The sequence below is a fragment of the Coregonus clupeaformis genome, chromosome 2, assembly GCF_020615455.1.
Source record: "Coregonus clupeaformis isolate EN_2021a chromosome 2, ASM2061545v1, whole genome shotgun sequence".
Classification (NCBI taxonomy): Eukaryota; Metazoa; Chordata; class Actinopteri; order Salmoniformes; family Salmonidae; genus Coregonus; species Coregonus clupeaformis.
Window position 1 is genome coordinate 24,832,315 of NC_059193.1, and position 25,024 is coordinate 24,857,338.

At 44.8% G+C, this 25,024-nt stretch overlaps 1 protein-coding gene across 7 annotated transcripts in view; it reads right to left on the reverse strand.

Moving 5' to 3' along the window:
- Positions 1 to 25,024, reverse strand: part of LOC121532055 (disks large homolog 3) — a 156,936-nt gene that overhangs the window by 8,497 nt on the left and 123,415 nt on the right. For 5 of the 7 annotated variants that reach the window (XM_045227074.1, XM_045227073.1, XM_045227081.1 and 2 more), the window contains 5 exons: positions 10,748 to 10,943; positions 9,031 to 9,133; positions 2,932 to 3,046; positions 759 to 935; positions 584 to 659 (listed from right to left, as the gene is read on the reverse strand). In XM_045227074.1, the coding sequence (XP_045083009.1) occupies positions 584 to 659; positions 759 to 935; positions 2,932 to 3,046; positions 9,031 to 9,133; positions 10,748 to 10,943 (667 nt within the window). The remainder of the gene's footprint in view (positions 1 to 583; positions 660 to 758; positions 936 to 2,931; positions 3,047 to 9,030; positions 9,134 to 10,747; positions 10,944 to 25,024) is intronic. The other 2 variants (XM_045227085.1, XM_045227079.1) reach the window with 1 other exon arrangement.

The window sequence follows — 25,024 nt, forward strand, 5'->3', positions numbered from 1 at the left end:
TAGATTTGTGAACCAGGGGTTTCATACATTGCCTGATGTACACAGATTGTATATCACATAAAAAAAACACTAATGCACTTAGATAGGACAGTTCTTATTAAGCATTATAAACTGGGTGGTTCGAGCACTGAATGCTGATTGGCTGACAGCCGTGGTATACCACGGGTATGACGAAACATTTCTTTTTATGGTTCTTATTACGTTGGTAACTAGTTTATAACAGCAATAAGGCACCTTGGGGGTTTGTGATATATGACCAATATACCACGGCTAAGGGCTGTATCCAGGCACTCCACGTTGTGTCGTGCTTAAGAACAGCCCTTAGCCATGGTATACTGGCCATATACTACAAACTCCCTCGGCCTTATTGCTTAATTATTAAGCATGAGTCGGTTTGGTAGCCTGTCTGCAATGTAATGTATTCTGAGTCTTTAGTTTCCGCCACTAGCTCCAGTGAGTAGCTAGGTCCCTACTACATGCTCCTGTTCCCACACTGCCTGCCTCAGGGAGGGGGAAGTGGGTCAGCTCCCTGGGTGCCCACTGCCAGGCAGGAGAACCAGAGAGCACAGCCCTCCAGACTCACCCTGTTGGACTCGATCATGCCCGTCCTGGCGTGGAACTTGACTGTTTTTAACCTCGCTCGCTCTTTTTTCTCCACCCTGCATAGAAAAAGACATTTCAGATCTCTTACTGAGGCACTTTTGAAAGTCACACGACAGCTGCACATTTTGGGTAGTAAAAGGGGGTGATGAGGTTACCTCTTCTTGCTTGGAATGACCCCGATTTGCTCGCTCTCCCCGTGGGGCGTGACCAGGCGTGCCTGCCACCACTCGTCATCGGAGGCGTTGATGACATGCAGGATGTCCCCATAGGAGAAGCTCAGGCCCTGGCTGGGCAGACAGCTGTCTCTGGTCCGGTCGTAGTCAAACAGAGCTCTACACACACACACAGAGAGAGAGACAGACAGACACAGACAGACAGAGAGACACAGACAGACAGAGAGCGAGACAGACAGACACAGAGAGAGAGAGAGACAGAGAGAGACAGCGAGAGAGACAGAGAGGTGTCCGTGTCAATCACTCAACAACATATTACTGCACCACACTAGTAACAGGTTGTGAAGTTTAAAACCCACTACTTCTCATGTAGCCCCGTGTAGCTCAGTTGGTAGAGCATGGCGCTTGCAACGCCAGGGTTGTGTGTTCGTTTCCCACGGGGGGCCAGTATGAAAAAAAAATTTAAAAAAATGTATGCACTCACTAACTGTAAGTCGCTCTGGATAAGAGCATCTGCTAAATTGCTAAAATGTAAACGATGAAATTTGACAATGTTATTGCAAAACAGACACTGGCTTCTTTGTTGCCACAGTTTCCATTGAAGACAGCTAGGCTGCTGTGGGTCTGTCTGTTCCCTGTCAGACAGGTCAACCACTGCTATTTTACAGGGAGGAATTCCTGCTCTAGAGGTTCCACTGCTGCCACCAATCTGACCTGGATCTGCAGGACACTACGTGGTCCAGTGTGGAATTGATCTTACCAGTGTGTTCTCCCTACTGGTTGCCTGGTCTGAAGAAGTATTCAGACTGCCCTGCTACTAGCTCCCTGCAGGTAATGGTATTGAGTCTCACTGCCAGGTTGCATGACTGCCTCCCCTCACACAGGCATTCAGACACACCCTGGGTATGTGTGTGTGTGTGTAGTTGGAGTGTGTGTGAGCACTGGAGAGGCCTCCTCACATTCCAGAGGCTGCTGCAGTGGGCTAAAACAGACACAGCCTTTTCCTCCATAACTGTATGCTTAGTCACCCACACAGATGAAAGGAAAGGATGGCTCTCCCTGGTTGACAGGAGAGTCTTAGAGAGCATTAGTCATCCTGGTTTACACAGTCTACAGGTGGTCCAATGAGCTAGAGTCTTGCTGGGAGATAACACGAATGGTTAAATGACAGAGCAGTAGAATCTTACTTTTTTCATTGACCGTTTTTGCTTTAGAACATTGAACTGATTACACTTCAAGTAGGGGGCGGCAGGTAGCTTAGTGGGTAAGAGCGTTGTGCCAGTAACCAAAAGGTCGCTGGTTCTAATCCCCGAGCCGACTAGGTGAAAAATCTGTCGATGTGCCCTTAAGCAAGGCACTTAACCCTAATTGCTCATGTATGTCGCTCTGGATAAGAGCGTCTGCTAAATGACTAAAAATGTAAAATGTAAGTATTTTGATCTAGCTTATGTTCATAGTAAGATGCTTCCTTCTCTGTCAAGAATCTCCATCAAATAGGATCTGAAACTGTTCATATTATTGCAGGGGTTGTAGCCTAAATATTGGGCTCACGTGAAGCTGCTACACAGCACTTAACTTGAAATATGGTTCCTTGCTATCTCTCGCTCGCTCTCTCCGTCTCTCTCTCTGAGTGTTAAATCATAGATTCATCATTTTCACCATGACCCCCCCCAGAGCCCTTCCTGTCCTGAATCAGGCAGCTGCACTCATTATAGCAGAGAGAGCGAGAGGCCTGCCACCTGTTACTCTTCCTGACTGACTGGCTGGGGTTCCATACAGTTTGGCTTCATGCCCACAATGTGATAACATTATGATACCAGCAGAACTTTCGCCATTCGTAGGATGCGCTATATGTAAAATAGTTCATGTGTGGCATCCAACAGAAAAGCTTGCTCATCAAATTAATCAGATATTTGGCATCCGATAGTTTAATGACCTACTTTGTGATGATGAAAAATCTTAGTATTTGTGAGTGGTGAGCTAAATGTGATGAGTTTGGGAGCTGTGTGTACTGTTTGTGTGTGTGTTCTGGTACCTGATGTAGAGGGAGCGTTTCTCGCTGGTGCACAGGGAGGTTTGTGTGTGTGTTCTGGTACCTGACAGAGGGAGTGTTTCTCGCTGGTGCACAGGGAGGTTTGTGTGTGTATTCTGGTACCTGACGTAGAGGGAGCGTTTCTCACTGGTGCGCAGGGAGCCCGACCCAGAGCTCATGCTGCTGTTCATCATCTGTTCCCTCAGGTCGTGGATCTTCGACTCAAACCGGCTGTACTCTGCAGGGACACACACAAACGGTGTCTAGTCACAATGTCACACACAATGTTTCTCCCCCTTTAATTCTCACACACAATCGGATGTACGGTTGATGCACTTGCAGGGACAGACAAACTGTGTCCATATCCGCAATGACACACATTAGGTTTGCAAAGGGAGGGTAAATTACTGGTAACTTTCAAAGTAATTCTGTAACATTGATGTTTCTTTTCATTGATTTGGCTAATTTCTCTTGAACCATATGGTCTATCCACTAGAAACTCATGAACACAGATATAGAAGTGAATACTTCATATGAATATTTAAGTTATTCAAATATAAATTACCAAAAAAGATTACCTGATCATCACCAAAATTACCAAACATTCCAGTAACTTTTGTAAATTACCGTTAGTTTTGAAACCCTAACACACACACACACATTTCCGTGTTTCTCCCCATTTCATTCTCACACACAGCACCTAAAAATACCATTGCTCCACCTTCCAGTTCTGAGGTCAACAACACATAGCCTGCATCAATGTGAAGTGACCCCAATCCTCTACTAGCGTCTCCTGGCCAGGTGTGTGTGTGTGTGTGTGTGTGGCTCAGCGCTCGGGTGAGCAGAGTGTGAGTGGTGGAGTCCAGGTTCAGTAGCGGCTCTTTTCAGCCTGATTAATTACCTCAACACCAGATGGAGCTTCATCATGTATCTCCCTCACACATCCACTAATATCTCCTGTCAGGTCATTAATTATGCAGATTAATTAAGTAGGTTCAACAAGGAACTCAAACATGATTTTTTTAAAAGAAGCTAGCCACTCCAACACGTTTGAAAGCCAGTCCAACCCGTTTGAATGGATGACCATTTGTCATGGCGTAAATATCCCCTGCTTCCTGATATATGAATCCACCTGAGCCTCCTCATTAAACATGCACTCGTTAGACTAGCAGGGCAATGGAGTTCGTGTGTGTCCAGGCTGCTGTAACAAGCCAACCAACCAACCCATAGGAAGTGTACACACTAGGCAACAAGATCAAAACCAACAGACGCTGATAGAAAAACAAGTACTCGTGATGAGAACAGTGTAAACATCAGAAGCACAATGGTGTTTGTGGAGTGCCGCAACCAACGTTTGTATCTGCAGTCCCCAAAACATGAGATAAGGCAAGATAAAGCAAATATACGTGGAGGCAAAACATTGATTCCAACAGTATTGTGTCAGAGGTTCCACATTGCTAGTAACATACTGGACAAGGTGCCATTCATTCCATTGAGTGATACCCTACCACAAACCATTGCCTCTGAAGTCACCACTGTCGACAAACTAAGTGACATTCAGTACGTGTCAACTTCAAAAGGTTATACTTTTAAAACAGAGTTGCTTAAAACAAAAGATTGTTGTGCAATGAAACCGACTCCCATCCCCGTAAGGGTTTCACCCACCTTAGAAATCAGTCAGCTGGTTGGAAACACTTTCCAACATGAGAATGATCAGAGATCAATGTCCAGATATTGTGTACTGCAATGTTCTAAAGGTAGCCTAACCTCGGAAATAAACAACCTTTCCTCCAACGATGACTTAGGCTACTCCAGTTTCTCCGTAAATAAACCCTGTCAGATGTGAAAACAAGGTAATTCTCTCTGGCAGTAGGTCCCCGGCCTCAACTCCACCCCCCCAGCCGAAACCTGAAGTAGAGAGGATTCAAAGCAAACAGAAACCACTCCCGAGGCCTGCTGTGTAGTCTCCACCCTGCTCCCTCTCTCTGGCTGGCTGGGGTTAACGATACAGGAGGATGGCACAGCAAGGTGAGGTAACCCGACACCACCTGCCTGTAACCAGGGGCAACTCCCGGGCACTATCAGGAGCCACAGAGCAGCCTATGACGAAGCAGCCAGGCAGACTAGTCCACTTGGCTCTCAGACAAGGGAGGGGAGAGAAAGGAACACTGCCGGAAGCAGGTATATTAGAGGGAGGGACAAGAAAAAAGACTAAGAGAGACCCAAACATTAGTGTCCTATTTCCAAGAATATCAACACAATACCACATCGTTAGTCAACGCTCCGCAGAGCAATGGAGAAGAGAGTGGAGTGGGTGGGGCCCTCACTCCTAAAGGTCTGTAAGCAGCACTGTATCCATTGTCAGTCGTCCCTTCAGTCCTAACCACCAGAGAGAAAGACGTTGAGGGGTAGGACCACCCTGCAGCCCCCCTCCAGCTGCCAGGCTCCACAGGGAACACATGTAACAACAGAGGATACAGCTGTAGTCTGCAGTCAGCCTGGCTTTCAGAGGGGATTGAAGCACCACAACCTGATACGGAGCAGAGTCCATAACCAAGTCAAAACATAGGAACGACAATCTTCATATCTACACTACCAAAAAGTACAAACTCTTATCGGAATAAGTATGATAGGAGAGTACATTTTGGAATGATCCCCGAGGAAGAAGTACAGGGAGACAAGAACAGAAACTGGGTCATTTCTGCATCTCGCCATCTCCTACTGCTTGTCCTTATTAGCTGTACTGTCTTTTATTTCTTTGTCGGGGGGGCTGCCTACTTCGCTCTTGATCCAGTTATGCAACAGCCTGGGCATGTGTTTGTAATATGAGTGTACAGTGCTATGTTGCTATGTTCTCAGGGTTCATCTAGGTTGTGACTACTTTCCCCAGTGCTGTAACATGTAAACTTGGGCTACACTCAACCGTAAAATGAGTTGTTGGGGTTGACATTTAGCCTACTCCTGTTGCTGTGAAACCCCTCGCCGGGGCAGGGATAAGGTCTACTGTAATTCTACCCCAGTGACATAGGGAGGGGGGTAGCATGAGAGTACACTACGCACTACGCACCCCTCCATTCCACTCATTGAACTCAATGTTACGATTGAGAGTCAGAGAGACATTTGGTGGCAGTCCAGTAAGTATGAAAGGGTGCAGTCACTACGCTCTGCTGTGAGTTCAGTTAATGTATTCTTCATCGCTGGCCTTCCATCAGAGGTCTGTGGAGTGGACAGCCAGGCTCCTGCCCCTGAGAGAGGAGTCCAGGCAGTGGGCCCAGCATGAAGCCGCATTCACACTCCACTTACTCCTGACTAACTGAGTGACTGTCCTCTAAAGCGGGCCGGGTCCCTCCTCTGAACAGACCCAGGCTAAGGACATGTCATGTCTGAGCTCAGGATGCCAGCTGAGTTATTGGCCACAGATCTTAGAGCACGCTTGACTCATCCGTCTAGGTCTGGTTAAGTATTGCCAGCGCTAGACTTTAACAGACACTGCTCTGAGTGTCCTTCATTGTCCTGAAGGACACAACAGTAGAGAGGCACAATACTACAAAAGGCACTATTGTATTGACTTGAGGCATTTTACAAAACAAGAGTTCACTATGGCAAATGCAAAGTTATTTCAAGATATCTTTTGACGCCTGTAGATCAAATATTTAACAGACTGGCAACAGTTACTATGGTAGAGGGGGCATCATAATAATGATCTACTGTAAAGACGCACTTTGCTGTTCTTGTGCTTGTAGGCACATCAGCCTAGTTGGCCCGGGCCATCAGCCCAGCTGCTTCCAGAGCCAGAATCCAACTCTGATTCAATGAGCTTTTCTGGTCTCCATTGCCTGACTTTTCTTCCCATAGAAATGCCAGATCCGTGGAGAGTAATTAAACCATCCTTGATCCAGGTTTATGTTTTATGTGTTATTGGAGGTATCTGGAATATGGGGGAGAACAAGCTACAACTTAGACTCCTACATTCCTGTCATAGTCCAAGCTGAGAGGAGAGCTGAGACCTAAAGCTCATAATATCCTTTCAATTGTTGTTACAGCGTGTGCATGCATACTAGATTCTACTTCTAAAGAATGTCATATTTACCTATGATCTGCCCTTTAGGCTTTTGTTAGTAGGCTATGTGTTCATCTTTGTTACCTGAATATGAGTTGTTCTATGACATCAGAACTGCTAAAATGGCAATATCAAATCCTACTGACTCGTTCATTGCTTTAGGCAGAAAACTTAGTAAACATTATGTCAACGTGACCGGATGAGACATGTAAATGGTCATGCCTCACCCCGACATATCAATCAGGTGGTTGAACATTTTTGTTTCCTGATGAGGTCACTTCCTGAAATGACAGAAAACGTCCACGCACCTGCTCCATTCTGGTCAGGGCTAGAAGGGATGAAGCTGATGTCAAAGTGAGGTCAAAAATTGCATGTTACAGTTGCGTCGGGAGAATTTTTGCGTTTTAGCTAACCCTAACCTAATTCTCCTAACCTGTTACGAAAAGTCACTTCTAACATTAGCTGCATCACATCTAGTCAAAACCTTCCACTCTGACCACACCTCTCAGCGTACACCTGTGTGTTATCTAATGAGGCCTTTCATATCGCTAAATCAATAAGAACACTGACAAGAGTAACGTTAGATCACTAGCTATGTGCTGACAATCTATTTGGACAGTAACTTATTAACTCGTTCACTATAATGCAACATTTATAACTACCTAGCTAATACACATTTAGATAACCTCTGACATGTTATTTAGGTTGAATACTAACCTTAACAAGCTAGATAACTAGACTTCCTCAATTAATTTGACTAACTACCCAGCTAACGACGTTAGGTAAATTAGCTAGCTACGTTAACTAACTGCATTTGGTGGAAGCTGGCGATCTATGGGCACATAACTAGCTACTGTAGCTAGCTAACTAGTTAGCTACAAATACCATCTAGATTATAGCTAATTCCAAACGGATCCTAGCATCGGGTTTACCTAAGAATAGAGTTGACCAAAGGGCGCAAACATAAACTAACCAACGGCTTTGCCCCGTAACTTGGTTGGGCAACAACAGATAACCCTATAATGGCAAGTTACTCTCGTTAGCCGACCCCAAAAGCTTGCATGCCGACAGACAAAGTAAAGACACAAATGTTACAGTGAATGTTCTTGATTCCACTGTATTCTCTCCACCCTCTTTCCTGAAAATGGGAGCGCACGAGACAATAATTGCTCCTGCTTATTTCCTCACCTCTGTTCAGTGCAATGCTGTGTTACTTCGCAGCCCGTGGTATCTGATGATCCTAACATCCAGCCGACTGGGAATCCATGCCCATCCCCCATGCACATTTGTGTGTAGCTGAAGAAGTTAAAAAGTTCCTCCACCTTTTCCTTTCGTCTCCCTAGTATATCCTCGCGCACGCTCTGTAATTATGTTCGCGCCCCTCTGCCTGCCCTCTCTCCAGTTTGCTTTGTTTCCGTTTTCCTTCCCTAGTACAGTGACAGCCGAAATAGGGCCCTTCGGTTGGCCGCCTTGCAGTTGCCTCTACACTTCAGTCTGGCTGTACAGCGAATGTATTAATGTAAACGGTGCCCCTGAACATGAATCCAGGCACAGTGAGCCAATCACACAACGCTCTGTAGCCTACTGTCCTCATTTGCAAACCAGATTATCTTCAAGATAACTAAGCCAGACCAGGTAAGGGCTGCCTGTACCCTGATGAAGACAGCTGGTATGTGGAAACGTTATTATACAATTATTGCATCTGAGCTCCTAGTGTGAGAGAGGCTCTCCTTTTCTTTTTCAAGGGCTGCCTACACCACTGCAGTAGTTTAAACATTTGGGACATTTACATGTCACATGCTTCTGAAAGATTGGTTTTACTGTATTGTAAATATTTACATTAGTAGGTCTACACTTCAAAGTAAGAACTACAAATACTGTAGGAGCAGGTTTGCTTAACTAGATCACCTGTATGCCCCTCATTTAGCTCAGTCCTCGGTAAGACTGAGATGATTATTCAGCACATCTGTTCCACAACATAAAGATCAAGATAACATTGAAAGTAGAAGCTAAGAATGAGCTGTTTGTGCAGTTGCTCAGCAGCTCCCTTACTGCACACAAACAGACCATAAGTTGCTTTGGATGACAGCGACTAAAATGTAAAGTATGTGGGGTAGGTAGGTGTGGGTTGAGAGAGGGAGAAAGAGCAGAGAAACTCCTACCTTCTGGTCGGTACTGGGCGATGATGGTGACGGTCTGGCCGGCCCTCTTCAGCGCTGCAGCTGCCTGCTCGTGGGTGGCGTTCCGCAGGTTCACCCCGTTCACCTGAGACACAGAGCAGAGGGCAGAACCTCAACCATGGAGCCTTGATTGACATGTCAATGGACCAACCAACACTGTTCCTCACAGAGATATTGAGCCTACAAAGGAATGAGACTACCTGGCTCTGACATAAGGATGTACAGTGCTATGAAAAAGTATTTGCCCCCTTTCTAATTTTCTCTACTTTTGCATATTTGTGATACTGAATGTTATCAGATCTTCAACCAAAACCTAATATTAGATAAAGGGAACATAAGTGGACAAATAACACAACAATTACATATTTATTTCATAAACAAAGTTATGCACACCCAATTCCCCTGTGTGAAAAAGTAATTGCCCCCTTACACTCAATAACTGGCTGTGCCACCTTTAGCTGCAATGACTCCAACCAAATGCTTCCTGTAGTTGTTGATCAGTCTCTCACGTCGCTGTGGAGGAATTTTGGCCCACTCTTCCATGCAGAACTGCTTTAACTCAGTGACGTGTGGGTTTTCAAGCATGAACTGCTCGTTTCAAGTCCTGCCACAACATCTCAATTGGGATTAGGTCTGGACTTTGACTAGGCCATTCCAAAACTTCCAATTTGTTGCTTTTTAGCCATTTTCATGTAGACTTGATCGTGTGTTTTGGATCATTGTCTTGCTGCATGACCCAGCTGCGCTTCAGCTTCAGCTCACAGACGGATGGTCTGACATTCTCCTGTAGAATTCTCTGATACAGAGAAGAATTCATGGTTCCTATTAAGGCAAGTCGTCCAGGTCCTGAGGCAGCAAAGCATCCCCAAACCATCACACCACCACCACCATGCTTGACCTTTGGTATGATGTTCTTACTGTGGAATGCAGAGTTGGTTTTCGCCAGGCATTACTGGAACCATGTCGTCCAAAAAGTTATAATTTTGAATAATCTGTCCATAGAATGTTCTTCCAAGAGTCTTGATGATCATCCAGGTGCTTTTTGGCAAACTTGAGTCAACTTTTTGGACGAAATGGGTCCCATTATGCCTGGTGAAAACCAAACACTGCATTCCACAGTAAGAACATCATACCAAAGGTCAAGCATGGTGGTGGTGGTGTGATGGTTTGGTACTTTTTCATAGCACTGTAGAGGAGAGCCTCAGACTATTTACCCTCTCTTGGATCACCAGCTGGATGATTAGTTTTCAATCAGTGGAGGTATGACCTTGGCATGATGAACAGTTTCGTGACTAGAGAAAATGGCTGAGTCACAATGGGGGGCCTTGCATTAGATATAAGAAATTATTGGTTTAAATGAGAACTGTGACCTTGACTGGAAGATGGTCCAATGGTGTCTCTTTGGATTACTTTGATTCCATGCTGCCCAATTTACCATATTTAGCCTGTTCCCCCTTTGGGTCTACTCCCCTCTCCATTGTTATTGTCTATTGGTAAAGGCAAGTCTTTAATGGTAAATCTTCAGTGCTAAAACACCTTAAATGCATTTGGGAGCTATCTATGTCGCTATGTCGAAGCACTAATACTGTATATACTATGCAACCTGCTGTACATTTTAAAGCAAATATCTTAGATGTGCAAGCCCTGCCACAGGTTGGCTGGCTGGTTAGTTAGTTGCCAGGACCGGTAAGCCACTGACCGAGAGGATGCGATCTCCCCTTCTGAGCTCTCCGCTCAGGTCTGCTGGTCCTCCGGCCAGGATGAAGGAGACAAAGATGCCCTCTCCGTCCTCGCCGCCCACGATGTTGAAGCCCAGCCCCGTGGAGCCCTTGTGCAGCAGCACCTTCCGCGGCTCCCTGCCAAACAGAGCGACAGCGTCAGGGCGCGTTGCGGGACTGGGAGCACAGGAGAGAGGCAGAGACAGACAGAGAGAGGGAGAGAAGTGTTTAGATTATTCATTTGTTCATTCATTCATTCATTCAACAACAAAAAAAACATAAAACTTGAAAAAAAACATACATGCACTTGAGTAAAATCATCGAGAATAACACAAAGTCTGGGACTTATTTCCATTGTGGTCCTCTTGAGACAAGATGGCTAGGCAAGATCGGACACGGTTGAACACAGTATGACAACGAGATAATAAAACATAAAAACAAAGAAGAAGAACATCTATCTCATCATTGCAGTTACATCGTAGGGTACATTCATATGGGCACAGAAGACATAACATTTTTTAACTTTATTTTTAAAGCTGCCCAGAGAGGATGTTGTTTTTATGGTCAGAGGCAACTCATTCCACTCTGAGGCTCCAGTATACAAGAAAGTACCATTCCCAGCATTACTCCTGAACCTGTTTTAGCGCACATTAGCAACACCTGATCTGGTGCTGTGGTTGTGTGCATCCCTAACATGGGGAAAGTAGTCATTCAGATATCTGGGTGCAGAACCATAAATCCTCCTGTAAACCAGACCCAGTCTAATCTGGGACACCCTAATTAAACCAGACCCAGTCTAATCTGGGACACCCTAATTAAACCAGACCCAGTCTAATCTGGGACACCCTAATTAAACCAGACCCAGTCTAATCTGGGACACCCTCATTAAACCAGACCCAGTCTAATCTGGGACACATTAATTAAACCAGACCAAGGTCTAATCTGGGTCACCCTCACTAAACCAGACCCAGTCTAATCTGGGAGACCCTAATTAAACCAGACCCAGTCTAATCTGGGACACCCTCAACGGGCAGCCAGTTGATTCCTGAAAGCAGCTCCTGCCTATGTGAGTATATGGACTCACCTCACCTCACCTATTTACCAAGAGAGTTTTCAGCTATATTTTTCATAGCTGTCTATTTACCACCACAAACCAATGCTGGCATTAAGATTGCACTGAATGAGTTGTACAAGGCCATTAATCAACAGGAAAACGCTCATCCAGATGCAGCGCTCCTAGTGGCCGGGGACTTTAATGCAGGGAAACTTAAATCCGTTCTACCTAATTTCTACCAGCATGTCAAATGTGCAACCAGAGGGAAAAAACTCTAGACCACCTTTACTCCACACACAGAGACGCATACAAAGCTCTCCCTCGCCCCTCCATTTGGCAAATCTGACCATAACTCTATCCTCCTGATTCCTGCTTATAAGCAAAAACTGAAGCAGGAAGCACCAGTGATTCGGTTAATAAAAAAAGTGGTCAGATGACGAGATGCCAAGCTACAGGACTGTTTTGCTAGCACAGACTGGAACATGTTCCGGGATTCTTCAGACAGCATTGAGGAGTACACCACATCAGTCACTGGCTTCATCAATAAGTGCATCGATGATGTCGTCCCCACAGTGACCGTACGTACATACCCCAACCAGAAGCCATGGATTACAGGCAACATCCGCACTGAGCTAAAGGGTAGAGCTGCCGCTTTCAAGGAACGGGACTCTAACCCGGAAGCTTATAAGAAATCCCGCTATGACCTCCGACGAACCATCAAACAGGCAAAGAGTCAATACAGGTCTAAGATTGAATCATACTACACTGGCTCTGACGCTCGTCGGATGTGGCAGGGCTTGAAAAACTATTACAGACTACAAAGGGAAGCACAGCCGCGAGCTGCCCAGTGACACAAGCCTACCAGACAGAGCTAAACCACTTCTATGCTCGCCGAGGCAAGCAACACTGAAGCATGCATGAGAGCACCAGCTGTTCCGGACGACTATGTGATCACGCTCTCCGTAGCCGATGTGAGTAAGACTTTTAAGCAAGTCAACATTCACAAGGCCGCTGGGCCAGACGGATTACCAGGGCGTGTACTCCGAGCATGTGCTGACCAACTGGCAAGTGTCTTCACTGACATTTTCAACATGTCCCTGACCGAGTCTGTAATACCAACATGTTTCAAGCAGACCACCATAGTCCCCGTGCCCAAGAACTCTAAGATAACCTGCCTAAATGACTACCGACCCGTGGCACTGACGTCTGTAGCCATGAAGTGCTTTGAAAGACTGGTCATGGCTCACATCAACAGCATAATCCCAGAAACCCTAGACCCACTCCAATTTGCATACCGCCCCAACAGATCCACAGATGCATGCAATCTCTATCGCACTCCACACTGCCCTTTCCCACCTGGACAAGAGGAACACCTACGTGAGAATGCTATTCATTGACTACAGCTCAGCATTCAACACCATAGTGCCCTCTAAGCTCATCACTAAGCTAAGGATCCTGGGACTAAACACCTCCCTCTGCAACTGGATCCTGGACTTCCTGACGGGCCGCCCCCAGGTGGTAAGGGTAGGTAACAACACATCTGCCACACTGATCCTCAACACGGGGGGCCCCTCAGGGGTGCGTGCTCAGTCCCCTCCTGTACTCTCTGTTCACCCATGACTGCATGGCCAGGCACGACTCCAACACCATCATTAAGTTTGCCGACGACACAACAGTGGTAGGCCTGATCACCGACAACGATGAGACAGCCTATAGGGGAGGAGGTCAGAGATCTGGCCGTGTGGTGCCAGGACAACAACCTCTCCCTCAACGTGACCAAGACAAAGGAGATGATTGTGGACTACAGGAAAAAAAAGAGGACTGAGCACGCCCCCATTCTCATCGACAGGGGCTGTAGTGGAACAGGTTGAGAGCTTCAAGTTCCTTGGTGTCCACATCACCAACGAACTATCATGGTCCAAGCACACCAAGACAGTCGTGAAGAGGGCACGACAAAGCCTATTCCCCCTCAGGAGACTAAAAGATTTGGCATGGGTCCTCAGATCCTCAAAAAATTCTACAGCTGCACCATCGAGAGCATCCTGACTGGTTGCATCACCGCCTGGTATGGCAACTGCTTGGCCTCTGACCGCAAGGCACTACAGAGGGTAGTGCGTACAGCCCAGTACATCACTGGGGCAAAGCTCCCTGCCATCCAAGACCTCTATACCAGGCGGTGTCAGAGGAAGGCCCTCAAAATTGTCAAAGACTCCAGCCACCCTAGTCATAGACTGTTCTCTCTGCTACCGCACGGCAAGCGGTACCGGAGTGCCAAGTCTAGGTCCAAAAGACTTCTCAACAGCTTCTACCCACAAGCCATAAGACTCCTGAACAGCTAATCATGGCTACCCGGACTATTTGCACTGCCCCCCCACCCCATCCTTTTTACGCTGCTGCTACTCTGTTAAGTATTTATGCATAGTCACTTTAACTCTACCCACATGTACATATTACCTCAACTACCTCAACTAGCCGGTGCCCCCGCACATTGACTCTGCACCGTTACCCCCCTGTATATATAGCCTCCCTACTGTCACTTTATTTTACTTCTGCTCTTTGTTTTTCTCAACACTTTTTTTTTTTTTTTTTTTGTTGTTGTTTTATTCTTACTTTTTTTGTTTAAAATAAACGCACTGTTGGTTAAGGGCTGTAAGTAAGCATTTCACTGTAATGTCTGCACTTGTTGTATTCGGCGCATGTGACCAATAAAATTTGATTTGATTTGACCTTCAATAGTACCCTGTTCTTCCCTTTAAGAAATGGAACACTAGTCACTTTAATCATGTTTACATATCTTGCACTACTCATCTCATATTTATATATTCTATTCTATAATATTCTACTGTATCTTAGTCCATGCCGCTCTGTCATTGCTTGTCCATATATGTATATATTCTTACTAGTTTTGTGTGTATTGGGTATATGTTGTGAAATTGTTAGATATTACTTGTTAGATATTACTGCACTGTCGGAGCTAGAAGCACAAGCATTTCGCTACACCTGCTATAACATCTGCTAAACATGTGTATGTGACAAATACAATTTGATTTGATTTGATCATCTTATTCTGGGCTATCTGGAGCTTCCCCTTCAGAAGCTTAGATAAGCCCCCAAACCAGGAAGTACTAGCGTGATCAAAATGGTATTGAATGAGGGCAATGGCTAGCACTCTCATGGAGTCCTTATCAAGCAGCTTGGACATTTTAGCCAGAAACTTGGTCCTGGCATTAACCTTCCCTAGCACTTTTGTGGCCATGCTCACCCCCCCAAGCTTCCATCAAGGATGCATCCCAGGTAGCTAACAGAGGTTTTAGTAGTGGAAAGTGAGGGAGAGAAAGACAGAAGGGGAGACAGAGGCAGTTTAGGAAACAGCCCACACCAACATCTGTTTATACATGCCACCAACTTGTATTCTGGAAAAGGTGACACATACATATCTCATTTTGCAATAAGTATACAATCCTTGGACTATGCTGCCGCAGAGCCTGAAGAGAAGTGCTTTATATACATGTTTCAAAGTAAGTACTTTCATTTACCTTTGCAGGAAAAAAGATTGCAGCATATAAATGAGTAATAAACATCCTTACACAAACAGGAAATTAAATACTTAGACGGCACTCTCACACGTGCTGAACTACACTGGCAATAGGCCTGTAGGAAGAACATGTGGTGATTATGATCAGACTTCACCTCGAACAATGCTTTGAGTTTCAAGGCACAACTGGGCCCACCAAGACATGCTGTCTTTTGCATGAACTATTTGCCCCCTCAAGCGCTGTTCCGTTTCACGCTCATGTGCGTGTGCGGGCACACAAACACACACACCCACAATGAGCAGCCCCACGCATGACTGCTCCTGCTGCAGCTCTGTTTTAGTTTTAGCTGCTGTGAGTCAACAGGCAGGCTGAATTCCAGACTGTGTCGGACTGAGGATCCTGAAGAGGCCAAACCACTGCTAGGGACCATCAAAAACCTTCTGATAATATGCCTCAGACTATAAGGCAAAGACACACTCTGCAGAGGCTCTGGAAGCTTACACACACAGTCGCCCCTCTCAGCAGAGCCCTCCGCATGGTTCCCATTAGTGGTCTTCACTCCCAGTACTCAGCCTGCGGTCCACAAGAACAATTCCTACTCAATCCCTAATGGCTTTGCTCTAAGTTGCTGAAGAGACTCTTTTTACGTCAATGGGAGCCAAGACTGCATACAATATACTTTCCTAGCATTATGATTGTTCCAGTAAAACATGTGAAGAGGCATGGTACGTTTTAAATGGTTTCACAAAGGTTGATTAACATGAATAAAAGGTACTTAGACTGAAGAGCAATGATTGTATGGTACATACATAAATACCTCATATTGATCTAAAACCCATATCAGCACATTCTGGATTGTTACAAGAGGGTTGGATCCAAAATTATTTTCCAATCGTTCCGTTCTGAACATAACCCTTATTTTTTATGTTCCATTCCAGTGTTCCAACCAGAAAATAAAGTTCTGAACTGGTTCAAACCCAAAAAAAGTAATGGTTCATATAGTTCCTTTTTGTAATTTTTTTACCTGTGAAATCAACATAATTTTTTACAAAATAGCTCATTAATTTACTTGACCCATTAGTATAGATAGAAAAGCTTGCTATGGAACGCGTAAGCTAGTTGTTTGATTGGTCAGATAAATGCAGGCTCGAGATGCGACTGAAATTTCACTGATGGGGAGAAAGTGAGAGAGAGGGACAGACATGGAGGGGGCTTGGCTTGAAGCGCCGAACATCATGACATGATATGAATTGGAATATGGTTAGGCTATTACTAGCATTGTAACTTCACCAAATTACAGAATGATATACTAGACATTAGGAATATTTTTGGGAACAAAAAATAACATTATTAACCGGTTCTCAAGATTTGAAATGAACGGTTCTGTTCCGGAACACTAGAGATCACTTTCGTTCCCGGTTCTGTTTCCGTTCCTCGGTTTTCAGTTCTGTTTCCTGAACCGGTTCCAACCCCTGGTTACAATACCCTCCAAATATAATGCATTTCCTCTAATGAGAGTCCATTCATTTAGGTTCATGCCCATGGCCTCAATCTAGACTCTAGAGCATACTGTATGAATAAAGTTTATTCAGCAATGAAAGCCTGATGAACAATAGTAGCAGTGCAGTAGGTCTGGGTCTGAATAAGGCAGTCTTTTTCAAATGACTGCATTAGGTTTGTTCCCACATGGGAGGGTGAGTCACAGAGATTCATTAAGCCCATACTGACCACACACATACACACTCAATCTCTTTCTGTAATCCATGTACAATTCTGCTTAGCAGAGGCTCTTTTTTATCTTTCTAAAGGATGAATACCTTTTTGAAAAACGACATAACACTAACAAACATAAATAGAAGACATGAGATATGATCTTAAAAGACTTCATAAAATAGCAGCAAGCAGCGACACAAGAGGACCGTTGTACCCCGCAAAGCGGACCAGGCAGTATTTGATCATCCAGAGGAGCTCTATGTACTCCCATTCCAACACAGACAGCCGCATCACCATGGTTACCTGAGGTTCCTATGTATGCGCCTGATTGACAGTTGCTTCCTCAGCTGCTCGGGGTGAGCTCTCACAAACGACATGGAGAAGGAGATGTTCACCGTGAACATTGCGGCTACTGACTGTGGCACATTATTACTCTAACTCCAGGCATTATTACACTAACCCCAGGCATTATTACACTAACCCCAGGCATTATTACACTAACCCCAGGCATTATTACACTAACTCCAGGCATTATTACACTAACTCCAGGCATTATTACACTAACTCCAGGCATTATTACTCTAACCCCAGGCATTATTACTCTAACTCCAGGCATTATTACACTAACCCCAGGCATTATTACACTAACCCCAGGCATTATAACACTAATTCCAGGCATTATTACACTAACTCCAGGCATTATTACACTAACCCCAGGCATTATTACACTAACTCCAGGCATTATTACACTAACCCCAGGCGTTATTACACTAACTCCAGGCATTATTACACTAACTCCAGGTATTATTACACTAACCCCAGGCATTATTACACTAACTCCAGGCATTATTACACACTAACACCAGGCATTATTACACTAACTCCAGGCATTATTACACTAACTCCAGGCATTATTACACTAACCCCAGGCATTATTACACTAACTCCAGGCATTATTACACTAACTCCAGGCATTATTACACTAACTCCAGGCATTATTACACTAACCCCAGGCATTATTACACTAACCCCAGGCATTATTACACTAACTCCAGGCATTATTACACTAACTCCAGGCATTATTACACTAACTCCAGGCATTATTACACTAACCCCAGGCATTATTACACTAACTCCAGGCATTATTACACTAACTCCAGGCATTATTACACTAACTCCAGGCATTATTACTCTAACCCCAGGCATTATTACTCTAACTCCAGGCATTATTACTCTAACCCCAGGCATTATTACACTAACTCCAGGCATTATTACACTAACTCCAGGCATTATTACACTAACTCCAGGCATTATTACTCTAACCCCAGGCATTATTACTCTAACCCCAGGCATTATTACTCTAACCCCAGGCATTATTACACTAACCCCAGGCATTATTACACTAACTCCAGGCATTATTACACTAATCCCAGGCATTATTACACTAACTACAGGCATTATTACATTAACTCCAGGCATTATTACACTAACTCCAGGCATTATTACACTAACTCCAGGCATTATTACACTAACTCCAGGCATTATTACACTAACCCCAGGTATTATTACACTAGCTCCAGGCATTATTACACTAACTCCAGGCATTATTACACTAACTCCAGGCATTATTACACTAGCTCCAGGCATTATTACACTAGCTCCAGGCATTATTACACTAACTCCAGGCATTATTACACTAACTCCAGGCATTATTACACTAGCTCCAGGCATTATTACACTAACTCCAGGCATTATTACTCTAACCCCAGGCATTATTACTCTAACTCCAGGCATTATTACTCTAACTCCAGGCATTATTACACTAACCCCAGGCATTATTACACTAGCTCCAGGCATTATTACACTAGCTCCAGGCATTATTACACTAGCTCCAGGCATTATTACTCTAACTCCAGGCATTATTACTCTAACCCCAGGCATTATTACTCTAACTCCAGGCATTATTACTCTAACCCCAGGCATTATTACACTAACCCCAGGCATTATTACTCTAACCCCAGGCATTATTACTCTAACCCCAGGCATTATTACTCTAACTCCAGGCATTATTACTCTAACCCCAGGCATTATTACACTAACCCCAGGCATTATTACTCTAACCCCAGGCATTATTACTCTAACTCCAGGCATTATTACTCTAACTCCAGGCATTATTACTCTAACCCCAGGCATTATTACTCTAACTCCAGGCATTATTACTCTAACTCCAGGCATTATTACTCTAACTCCAGGCATTATTACTCTAACCCAGGCATTATTACTCTAACTCCAGGCATTATTACTCTAACTCCAGGCATTATTACTCTAACTCCAGGCATTATTACTCTAACTCCAGGCATTATTACTCTAACCCCAGGCATTATTACTCTAACTCCAGGCATTATTACTCTAACTCCAGGCATTATTACTCTAACTCCAGGCATTATTACTCTAACTCCAGGCATTATTACTCTAACCCCAGGCATTATTACTCTAACTCCAGGCATTATTACTCTAACTCCAGGCATTATTACTCTAACCCCAGGCATTATTACTCTAACCCCAGGCAGTATTACTCTAACCCCAGGCATTATTACTCTAACTCCAGGCATTATTACTCTAACCCCAGGCATTATTACTCTAACTCCAGGCATTATTACTCTAACCCCAGGCATTATTACTCTAACTCCAGGCATTATTACTCTAACCCCAGGCATTATTACTCTAACCCCAGGCATTATTACTCTAACTCCAGGCATTATTACTCTAACCCCAGACATTATTACTCTAACTCCAGGCATTATTACTCTAACCCCAGGCATTATTACTCTAACCCCAGGCATTATTACTCTAACTCCAGGCATTATTACTCTAACCCCAGGCATTATTACTCTAACTCCAGGCATTATTACTCTAACCCCAGGCATTATTACTCTAACCCCAGGCATTATTACTCTAACTCCAGGCAGTATTACTCTAACCCCAGGGAGAAGTTAGCTATCCCCCTAACACCGCTCTCTATCGCTCCCTTACTGGTGAGAGGAGCTCTGGTTGAGTCTCGCTGTGTACCGACGGAATCTCGGGCTGTTGTGTGATTGGGAAACAGCTCCACATTGGGCTGTCAAACTCTCCTGCTCATCATCAGCAATAGGACAAGACTTAACCCTCACCCAGACGCAGCAACAGCACACCAGCATTCCTGTCCATCAGCCCAGCCCTCTGGAGATTAGGCAGACAGTCTCCCAGCAACTCCCTGCTAATCTGTGATAGAATAAACAAGCTGAGGAAGTCGTGAACTTAACTTTCAAACCCCTGACATCGCATCCTAAAAGAACTGATGACAGTCAGGACCCGGCAATAACAGAGGCCCAAAGTTGTCTTTCAGTAAAACAGCAGGATACAACTGAGGAGAAAATGTGAATAACCGAAGTGACAAGGAGATTTGTTTACGTTCTTTGAGTGTTGGTGCTCTCTAGTTAAAGGTGTGCGTTTGTTTTGTGTGCCAGCACACGTGTGTATGGAATCCTGATAACAGAAAAAAGGCTTAGGCAGTGAATCCCAAAGGTTACGAACACAGGGATCAAGCACTCCCTCCCTATCATGTGACTACCTCCCCCGTCGTCTTTTCATCCACGCCAGGAATGTAAACAGTTATGGTGCTGTAAAACCTTTACTCTCTATGCCTGTCTATGGGCCTCTCTCTCCCGTTCACCCTGTCTCTCTCTCCTTCTCTTTCTTTGTCTCTCTCTCTCTTTGCCTCACTCACTCTCTCTCTATATCACTGCCCCAGCCACCCCCTTCCCCTCAGTGTTTTGGCTGAGGCAGCTCAGTCCTAATGCTCTGAATGGAGATGTGGGCTGTGGGGTTCAGCGGGTCGTGCTGCCCCAGTGCTCTGCTGCTCTGCTCTGGCAGTCTCCCTCTCCTCAGCCCAATAATTGGCTCTGCTTGGCTGATTAATAGTGGACACTGTGGACCACCATTTTCCATGAACACAGAGAGACAAAGTCTCAGTGGAAAACATTAGCTCCCTCTCTTTCTCTCTGGCAGGGTCACAAGCCCGTAGCGTGCAGGGCTGGCGTATACAGATGAAAGAAAGACTGCTCTCTCGTCCCTCTTTTAGTTTTCCCCTTTACATTCTCCAGTGGATTGTACCGCTACTGCCTCTCTCTCTTCTTAGACCTACTATTTCATTCTAATTCAGTGGTATTCAAACTTCTTCAGCGGGGACCCCATTTTTTCCGCCAGTATTTCTTGCGACCACACCCCAAATCTAATGACACAACCTTAAAATAATAATTCAAATAATTCTAAATTAATAGCATTTTCATCTCTTATCAAAATGTAAAAAAAAACAATAAATACATTTACTCAATAACATTGTATCTTTCAAAACTATCTTCTCAAAAACGTTTGTATATTGTCCCAATCTGTACTCTTAATTTTTTGTTCCCAAATATATATATATATATATATATATATATATATTTTTTTTTTTATGGCAACCCCACTGCAGTAGTGGGGCCGCGACCCCGACTTTGAATACCACAGTTCTAATTTGACATGGAAAAGAAAGTCCTCACTGCTAAGGCGACAGACGGTTCAATATATTTCAAGCCTCTCTGAGCACCTAAGAATAAACCAGACGCAATGAATGATTAACAGTTTAGACTCACTCTGGAGTTCAACTGAACAATTACTTTGTTCTAACCTTTCTGCTGTCTCTGTCCAGACTCACTCCTATCTCTGCTATGAATGGTTTCCAGTGGCCATTGAAGACCCTGCTGCTAATGTGTATAAATCCCTGTGACCCTCTCTAAAAGCTTGCCAGGTCAAAGGTTGATCGGATTCCAGAATGAAGAACAACGTCAAGTTACTGATTAGCTCACCTGCTGCAGGCTCTGTGTTTACAGTAGCTAGTCTCTGGGAAAACAGTCCTGGCCAATAGCATTCTTTACTCTGATAGCGCCCAGTTACACAGTTCAGGTGGCAGTAATGGTCAGCTGAGACACAAACACATGCGCTGGTCATGAGGTCTCATTTGAAAAAATATATTGTATCTCAACAAGATTAACCTGGATTAATAAAGCTCACATTGCCTGTAGCAGGGCTCTCCAACCCTGTTCCTGGAGAGCTACCGTCCTGTAGGTTTTCACTCCAACCCTAATCTAGCACACCTGATTCTAATAATTAGCTGTTTGGTAAACTGAATCAGGATAGTTACACCTGGGGTTGTAGTGAAAACCTACAGGAGGGTAGCTCTCCAGGAACAGGGTTGGAGAGCCCTAGCCTATAGAAACCAGTGATATATTAAGATATCTGCGTATGATTCCAGTGAGCTAGTAGTGCCAGTGGTGGACCTGGGTGCATGGCCTGGTTTTCCCAGAGTGCAGATGAATCACGACAGCTGCAGGAATGTCCGGTGTCTGGCGCTCCTCATTTGCTGCCCCGTGCCGGATCAGCCTCTCACTTCCCAGTACGTTTATGGTTAAGACCACGGCCCAGTGTTTATATTTACATAAGGACAGCAGCAGGCAAAACATTCCTGTGCTGCAGAGCTGTGTGTGTGAGCGATGACAGCCTCCAGTTACCCCTCCTCCCAATACTGTCTGTTCGCTTTACCCCTACAGTCTGTCTACAGCAAGACCTGGATACCAGGGTACAAACACCTGCATGCAAGCATATATGCATAAACACACACTGGCACATACACACAGGTACTGGTGGCATGTACTGTACACACACACAGGCATCCATGCACATTGACATAGATTAGACACGCATACTCTACACAATCATAAATACAGTGGCATGCACCCAGCAACATAAAGGCCTCCATGATGACATTGTGATTGATAAGGGAAGTGCAGACATTGTAGAGTGGACACGCAACATGAATAGACACTGAGTGTACAAAACATTAAGGACACCTGCTCCTTCATTTACATTTGAGTCATTTAGCAGACACTCTTACCCAGAGTGACTTACAGTAGTGAGTGCATACATTTTTCATGCTTTTTCGTACTGGTCCCCCATGGGAATCGTACCCACAACCCTGGCGCTGCAACTGAGCCACGTGGGACCGCCAGTCTATTTCCATGACATAGACTGGCCAGGTGAATCCAGGTGAAAGCTATGATCCCTTATTGATGTCACTTGTTAAATCCACTTCAAATCAGTGTAGATGAATGGGAGGAGACCGGTTAAAGAAGGATTTTTTAGCCTTGAGACAATTGAGATATGGATTGTGTATGTATACCAGTCAGAGGGTGAATGGGCAAGACAAAATATTTAAGTGCCTTTGAACGTGGTATGGTAGAAGGTGCCAGGCACACCGTTTGTGTCACGAACTGCAATGCTGCTGGGTTATTCACGCACAACAGTTTCCTGTGTGTATCAAGAATGGTCCACCACCCAAAGGACATCCAGCCAACTTGACACAACTGTGGGAAGCATTGGAGACAACATGGGCCAGCATCCCTGTGGAACGCTTTCGACACCTTGTAGAGTCCATATCCCGATTAATTGAGGCTTTTCTTAGGGCAAAAGGGTGGGGTGCAACTTAATATTAGGAAGGTGTCCTTAATGTTTTGTACACTCAGTGTATGACAACACATAAAAACAAATCAACTAAACAGACACAGAGATAGGTAGATGACTTAAAATACACTCATAAACAACACAGACACACACTAACAGACATTCTATCCATATATCCACTGTAGAGGTTTTCAGTAGGGAAGCTAGGACAATGACAGTGGCTTGGCTGGGGACTCAGGCCTGGGTTAAACTCAGCTCCTGACAGATGGAATTGAACAGCATGTGGGAGCGAGTGGCCCTGTCAGCCATACTGCTGTGGAGACGTGTGTCTCTGTGAAGGGCAAGTATGACTCTCTCATCTTGAACTATCACTTAGCCGACTCTGCCTCGACCTCGCCTCAGTTCAGACTGGAGTGATGTTACTGTTTCTAATTCATATACATGATCAGTTTGATGACTGATTAAAGGTATTTAACACTATTAACACAGTATTTACAATCTTAATTAATGTGAAATTGTATTTATGAACATTTCCAATAACTGAATGGAGGTTAGAATGGAAGTCTCCGCTCTAAACAAAACAATCAATCAAATGTATTTATAACACCTTTTTACATCAGCAGATGTCACAAAGTGCTTATACATAAACCCAGCCTAAAACCTCAAAGAGCAAGCAATGCAGATGTAAAAGCACGGTGGCATGGAAAAACTCCCTAGAAAGGCAGGAACCTAGGAAGAAACCTAGAGAGGAACCAGGCTCTGAGGGGTGACCAGTCCGCTTCTGGCTGTGCTCGGTAAAGATTATAAGAGTACATGGCCATTAAGGCCAGATCGTTCTTTAAGATGTTCAAACACTCATTGATGACCAGCAGGGTCAAAGAATAATCACAGTAGTTGTAGAGAGTGCAACAGGTCAGCACCTCAGGAGTAAATGTTAGTTGGCTTTCCATAGCTGAGAATTCAGAGGGAGAGGGAGAGGGAGAGAGAGAGAGTGTGTAGGGAAAACAACCTTTAATATGTTAACTGGAAAATACAAATGTAGATGAGTGGATGGAGAGGATGAAAGGAACATCAGTGGAACACGTTCACACTTGACTTGAGGGGGAGTTTCTGTCATTTCTTTGTCATTCCAAGGCAGGGCCGTAGCTTGTTAGTAAGGTCAGCTAAGCGTACGCAGCGATGTCTCTGGGTTAGTACCTGCCAGAGGAGGGGACAGGGCCTTGGCCAAAACAGTAGCCTGTGTCCCGGGGTGCCCCCCCACTGTAGAGACCCAGGGGGACACTGCTGTAGAGACCATGGGGAACCCCGCTGTCCCCATGTTGTTTGTGAATGACACTGTAAATAGGTTCAGGCCTGGTGGCCTGGTGGGGGAGTACAGAGATCACAATGACTGGGGCTTGAGAAGGACACAAACACAG